Source organism: Euwallacea fornicatus, unplaced genomic scaffold (assembly GCF_040115645.1).
Source record: "Euwallacea fornicatus isolate EFF26 unplaced genomic scaffold, ASM4011564v1 scaffold_72, whole genome shotgun sequence".
Taxonomy (NCBI): Eukaryota; Metazoa; Arthropoda; class Insecta; order Coleoptera; family Curculionidae; genus Euwallacea; species Euwallacea fornicatus.
This window is the reverse complement of record NW_027096040.1, coordinates 637,834-644,603: the sequence shown is the minus strand read 5'-3', so window position 1 is coordinate 644,603 and position 6,770 is coordinate 637,834. Positions and strand designations below refer to the sequence as shown.

The 6,770-nt window shown below is 38.4% G+C and overlaps 1 protein-coding gene across 1 annotated transcript; it reads right to left on the bottom strand.

The window, feature by feature from the left end:
• Positions 1-204: 204 nt before the first annotated feature.
• LOC136349959 (uncharacterized) lies at positions 205-6,357 on the bottom strand (the record flags this gene model as incomplete). The annotated part of the gene is made up of 6 exons (XM_066301531.1): positions 5,327-6,357; positions 930-5,266; positions 643-753; positions 530-595; positions 342-368; positions 205-267 (listed from the first exon to the last, which is right to left on the bottom strand). Coding segments are annotated over exons 1-6 (5,635 nt in total), but the record flags the coding sequence as incomplete, so codon positions are not given.
• Between the last annotated feature and the right edge of the window lie 413 nt (positions 6,358-6,770).

Below are 6,770 nucleotides of genomic sequence, written 5' to 3'. Positions count from 1 at the left end.
CGTAAAGTACTATTTAGCTTGGAAGCTCAACAAGATTCAATGATGATGTGTTGTGTCATGTTAATGATCTCGACCACCTGATTAATATGAGGCATCGTTGAAGAAATTTTGAGTTCATTTGCCGAAGTTATCGACCTAGAAAGCTCGAAAAGTCAAAAAAGTTGTGTGTTTGAGCACGTTGTTGGTCCTTGATGTGAAACTCACGTTGAACGTTGACTGGACTATTGAAGGACCACCCTGATCTTACAGGATCAGGGACACTGGGTTCTGGTTTCAATTAATTAACACCCCGAAACAATAATAACGATTTATTGAACTGCTGCTAATTAATTTGGCCAGACGAGTAAGGACTAACTGACAACGAGCCACTATATAAATTTTGTGGTTCAGTTAAGTCCCTGAGTATTGATTCAAAGTATCTATATTTTTTATTCTATTTCCCGAAGAATTTACTAACGATTTGTTCGAGTTCTTGTCAAAAAATCAAAAAGAAAAAGCCCCGCAATCTCCCTTCCCAGATCTTAAGTACCAGAATGCCAGAACCTCCAGGCAGAGGCGTGCTGCCTTCCCGGGCCAACTTTTACACATCTGGTACCTATTTTTAAGGAATGTGACCGTTAGTCGGGTACTTATACGACGCACTTCTATTAGGATACACGATAAGCTTTCTTAGCTCATCGTAGATATCCCAATTTCTTGCGTCGTAAAAGGGAACGAACATATCTCTCCCCGCACTAAGCGGCCCTTTTCCTTCTTGAGGTAGTTTGGTTTACTGAAGAATACTGGGAAATAAGTTGCGGGACAGAGGCGTAACTTAAGGTCTTAAATTATAACTTAATCTATTTCTTATTTAAATGGACCTACGTCTTAACATGCCGGCCCCGTTAAAAAGTCCCTACTTTTTAAGTTCCTTAAATTTTAATTCTCACCCGTAGGTAACGGGCAGATTTTGGACACTGTTCTCTTTGATATTGTTCCGTTTGGCAACCGCACTGTCACTACACGTATCACATTGTCCTTCCCTTTGTGAAGTTGTACAACTCGGGCTAATGACCATCGAAGTGGTGGCAGGTTGTCTTCAACTAACAGTACTAAGGATCCAATTTCTATAGATTTATCAGCCGACTTTTTCCATTTACTTCTATTTTGGAGACTTGCTAGGTAGTCCTTAACCCAGTTACTCCAGAATTGCTGTTGCAATTGTTGGACACGTTCATATCGAGACAACTGAGATATGGGACTATCTCTAACATCGTGTTGAGGGGGGCTTACCAGTGAGTCACCAATAAGGAAATGCGCGGGAGTAAGGGGTAGATAGTCATTTATATCGTTAGAGGTTGGCGTTAGTGGACGTGAGTTTAGACATGCTTCAATTTTTACCAATAAGGTATACATCTCTTCATAGGCTAAAGCCGAATCTCCTAAAACACGGCGAAGGTGAAATTTGGTTGATTTAACTGCCGCTTCCCATAATCCACCCATATGAGCGCTACGGGCTGGTAAAAAATGCCACCGGATTTGATCATTTGCTAAATGTGTCGATACAGCATTGACATGCAATTTATTGTTTAGTAATGCTTGAAGTTCGAGAAAATGATTATTTGCCCCCACGAAATTGGAGCCATTATCCGAGTAGATATCAGTGGGCTTTCCTCGCCTTGAACAGAACCGATCTAGCGCGTTTAAAAAACTAACGGTAGAGAGGTCCCTAACCAGCTCTATGTGTATTGCTCGCGTAGCGAAACAAACAAAAATACAAATGTATGTTTTTACACGTTTAGATCTACGTAACGTACCCTCCTTTACTAATATGGGTCCTGCATAATCTATTCCGCAATTCGAAAAAGGTCGTGACGGTGTCACCCTTGCAGCCGGGAGGGAACCCATTAGGAACTTTAATGGTTTTGGTTTTACCTTAAAGCATCTTATACACCTACTTAGAATAGTCTTAATTGCATTTTTTCCATTAACTATCCAATATTGTAGACGTATTATTGATAGGAGGTTCTGGACCCCCGCGTGCAAATGTTTCATATGTTCGTCCATTATTACTAGATCTGTAAATTTATGCTTATATGCTAATATCACTGGATGCCGTTGATCAAACCTACAATCAGAATTTGTTAATCGTCCTCCCACTCTAATGATTCCTACGGAATCTAGGAAAGGGTTTAGACTTAAAATTTTGCTGTCACTAGCTACTTTGTTATTTTTGTGTAGTTCTTTAATTTCTTTATGAAACGTATCACGTTGCGCCAATTTTATTAATATTCTTTGAGCTTCATTGAGTTCTTCAACGGTCAAACAGGAAGACGTGTTTTTTGTTTTCGTTAGACTTTGTTCTTTAAATCGCCATATGTATGCGACTATGCGACGAAGTTTAAATAATGTCGAGAATCTACTAAAAATGTCAAAGGTGGGTTTGTCAATACTAGCGTGGGTCATGATTTTGTTTTCCACAGAACTGTTCGTTTTGAGTTCCGGTAACCGATCTAAAGAAATTTCCTCGTTTTCCGATTCTATTACCATTTGTGACTGAGATTCGCGTAAAAAATTAGGACCGTGGAACCAGAGTTCACATTGTAATAGCTCTTTTGGGCTTAGCCCCCTTGAGATTACATCCGCAGGATTATCTTTGCTTGGTACATGGGCCCAATTCTCCTCTTTTGATAATTCCGTGATTTTTGCCACCCGATTAGCGACAAATGTTTTAAGGTTGGACGGTTCGATTTTTATCCATGCCAGGACAATTTTGGAGTCTGTAAAATATTTTACGTGTGATATGGGTATATCCAATATTCGTTTCATAGTATCCATTAGCTTAGCTAACAGGTGAGCGGCTAATAGTTCGAGTCGAGGTAACGTCAGCTTTTTAACTGGAGCTACTCGTGATTTCCCAGTTAAAAGTCGAAGATTGTGATTGCCAAGGTCGTCTATTGATCCTACATAGATACATGCTCCGTAGGCCTTTTCTGAGCTGTCGCTGAAGCCGAATAATGTAATCCGAATCGCGTTGCCTAATATTACGTGCCTGTCTACCTTGCATTCGTTTAAACATTCTAGTTGAGCTGCAAAGTCCTGCCACAGTTGTCTAAGTTCCTTGGGGACCTCTTGATCCCAATCGAGTTGCAATTTCCATAGTGATTGAATAATTAATTTGGCCCTAATCATTGCTGGCCCGATCAGACCAAGAGGGTCGAAGATCTCAGAGATGGTTGACAAAATGGTTCTCTTTGTCACGCAGGTTGCATCGAGCTTAACCTTGACCGTATACTTTAGAATATCTTGTTCGGGATCCCAAGATATTCCCAAAGTTTTCAATTCCTTCTCATTGTGCGAAAGAATGAAGCTATCAAGGTTTTCATTATCATTTGATTTTAGAATTTTCTTTAATACAGTTCCACTATTTGAAGACCATTTTCTTAGTTTGAAATTGGCTTGGTTCATTATTTCGTTAAGTTCTTGGTAAATGTCCCATGCCTCTGCTTCCGAATCCACGCTAACTAATAAGTCGTCCATATAGAAGGAACGTTTTATTATTTCCGATGTTCGAGGATATATGTTCATGTTTTGTTCTGCTAGTTCTACCAAACAGCGTGTGGCTTGAAAGGGTGCACTCGATGTGCCGTACGTCACTGTGTTCAGTTTATAAACTTCGACAGGATCTTTACCATTCGACCGCCACAAAATTTTCTGAAATTCTCGTTCGTTTTCCTCAATTTTTATGCATCTATACATCATCTTGATGTCTGCACTTAAAACTGTTTTTCGAAGACGTAACCGTAACAATATGGCATACAGCTCGTCTTGTACTACCGGGCCAACCATTAAGGTATCATTTAGCGAAATTCCCGTGGTAGTTTTGCAACTTGCGTCGAAAACTACACGGCATTTTGTGGTGATTGAGTTTTTCACCACCGCACTGTGGGGCAGAAAATAGCTCTTGCTTGACAAAGAGTCGTCGTCTTCGATTGATCCCTGTCGCGTCATGTGACCTAAGGCTTCGTACTCGGCCATAAAGTCTACATATTGCTTTTTTAATTCCTCGTTCTTCGCTAGCTTTTTCTCCAAATACATTAGTCGTTTTAACGCTATGGTTTTTGAATCTCCGAGACCTAAGTTTACATCATATTTAAAGGGGTACCTAACTATAAAGTTGTTATCTTTATCGCGGGTCGTGGTTTGCGTAAAGTATTCTTCACAGTAGGTTTCCTCTTTCGATAAAATTTTTGATTCCTCAAATTCCTCAACGTGCCAGAATTTGGTTAGAGAGTCATGTAGCATTTTATTCGATATTCGCGTTGATAAATTGCATACCGTTTTTTGAGTACGTGTTTTAAAAATTTCCAAATTTCCCGATATCACCCATCCTAAGGACGTTTCTTGTAATATCGGCAACTTATTACCTAATCTTATTTTCCCTGAGCCCAATAAGTCGTAAAATATGTCTACCCCTAGTAAAACGTCGATTTGTTTTGGTTCATTAAATTTCTCATCGGCTAAATTAATATGGGTTGGAACCTTTAACAACGATTTAGAGAATTTAAACAAAGGTAAATTTTCAGTAAGGGTTGGTAAAACTAAAAATGTTAAATTGGCCGAAAAGTTATTAAATCTCGATTTGATTTTAGTGGAAGTTTGTTTGTTAATTTTCGTAACGACTTGACTGATGCCTGATAAGGGAATTTGGATTTTTTTGCAACCTAAATTTAATTTTTTACACAGACTTTCGCTTATTAAATTTGATTGGCTTCCAGAATCCAGTAGCGCATTACACTTATGCCAATTTCCCCTTTCATCAACAATCAAAATTATAGCGGTTGATAGCAATACTTGATTATTTCCCAAACTAGCAGAGGCTAAAGATAATGAGTAATCAACACTTTCGTTGCCGTCATCGTCGTTTTGATCGCTCGTCAGTCTTGGACGCTCCGTTGATCCAAAACACTTTTCCTTACGTACACTTTGAGTAGCAGTCATGGAGGATGTACCTTTTGGCAAATCTTTTCTTTCTGCGGGTACTGAGGATACTCTTTTGCTGTCGTTCTTAAGGCTTTGAGCACGCTCATCCCCTTGACGTTTCTCATAATGTAGCGCTGTATTGTGTGTTTGATTGCATTTTTTGCAACCGCTCGACTTACATTCCTGTTTGCGATGACCTACTCGTAAGCAATTACTACACAACTTATGTTTTCGAACTTCTTCATACCTTTCAGATACTGACAGTTGGGTAAACCGAGGGCACTGGTAAATTAAATGATTTCCGCTGCACAAATAACAATCTTTGTTAATCCTTTCAGTTAAAGCATATGACTGATTTTTAAACTAAGAGAATCCGATTCTTTTTTCCTGATTTCTGATTTCGGTTGTACCTTTATCATATTTATGTGACTGAAGCCTTGAAAAACTACTTGATGATTCCAACGTAAAACATTTTTCAGTTAAGAAATCAAGTAATTGTTCAGTCGTAGGACATTCATTTTGATACTGTGTTCGTTCCCACTCACGATTAGTATTATCGTCTAATTTGCTTAAAATTAAAGTATTCAATAATGGATCCCACTTGTCGACAGGTAATTTTAATTTTTCCAACGCAGCTATATGTTGGTGAACTGTATCTACAAGTTTCCTTATAGCTGTCGCTGATTCTTTATTTGCGTTCGGTAAATTAAATAGTATATTTTTCACGTGAAATTTAACTACAACTTTTTTATTTTCGTAACGTTTTTGTAATAAATTTAAAGCTATTGAATAATTTTCAGGCATTATATCAATTGAATCTATTAGTTTCAGCGCGTCGCCCTTACAACACAATTTTAGATACAGTAATTTTTCTGTATCGCTTAAATCAGTTCTCTTATGTACTACCGAGTCAAAAATACTTTTAAAACTAAACCACGTTTCGCAGCTGCCAAAAAATGAGGGTAACCCTAAATCTGGTAATTTTCCTAATTTTCCGAATGGTTTTAAATTTCCTGATTGCATGCTATTTCCACTGAGATCCGTGTTAACCGATCTTATGAACTTTTTTGCTTGTGAAATTGCATCATAATAAGCTGATTCCGTTTCAAGCCGATTTTCTTCTTCGATTGAATTCATAAACTCTAAACGAGTTTGAATTCTATCGAATTCCTCAAGATCTTTCTCTATGCTCTTGAGGCGTATTTCACAAGAGATTGTATCATTAACATCTATACTGTCAGTTAGGTACTGTTCAAAGCGAGACAACCGTTTGATTAGTACTGTGCGAGCATAAGAAAGTTCTCGAAATTCACCGCTTTCTGTGGGTAACTCTGTCGAGCCAAGATACTTTTCGGAACTTTGTAAAGTTTTTCCTCTCTTTGCTTTTACCGACATTTTTGACTAATGTTAAATCAACGAAACGATTCAAATTCAAAGTTATGTGTTACGTTCTTGACGCTATCAATCGAGACTCACCAATTTCACCTTCTTTAGTTACGAACAATTCAATACAACTTTGTGACAATCTCAAACAATAAATGACTGTTCTAAAGAGGGAATCGGTAAATGGAGCAATTACGAGGTAAGGTAAATTCAAGAGAAAAAGAGTGATAAAGGAACTGACTCACCGAGGTCTTCTTCCTGGTTTTTGGCGTAGTTTCTCGTTCCACTTGTGAGCTGTGTTTTATAGGCACTGATTCAATCCAGTCGTATCCGGTTCGAAGTGACCAAAAAATATGTTGGTCCTTGATGTGAAACTCACGTTGAACGTTGACTGGACTATTGAAGGACCACCCTGATCTTACAGG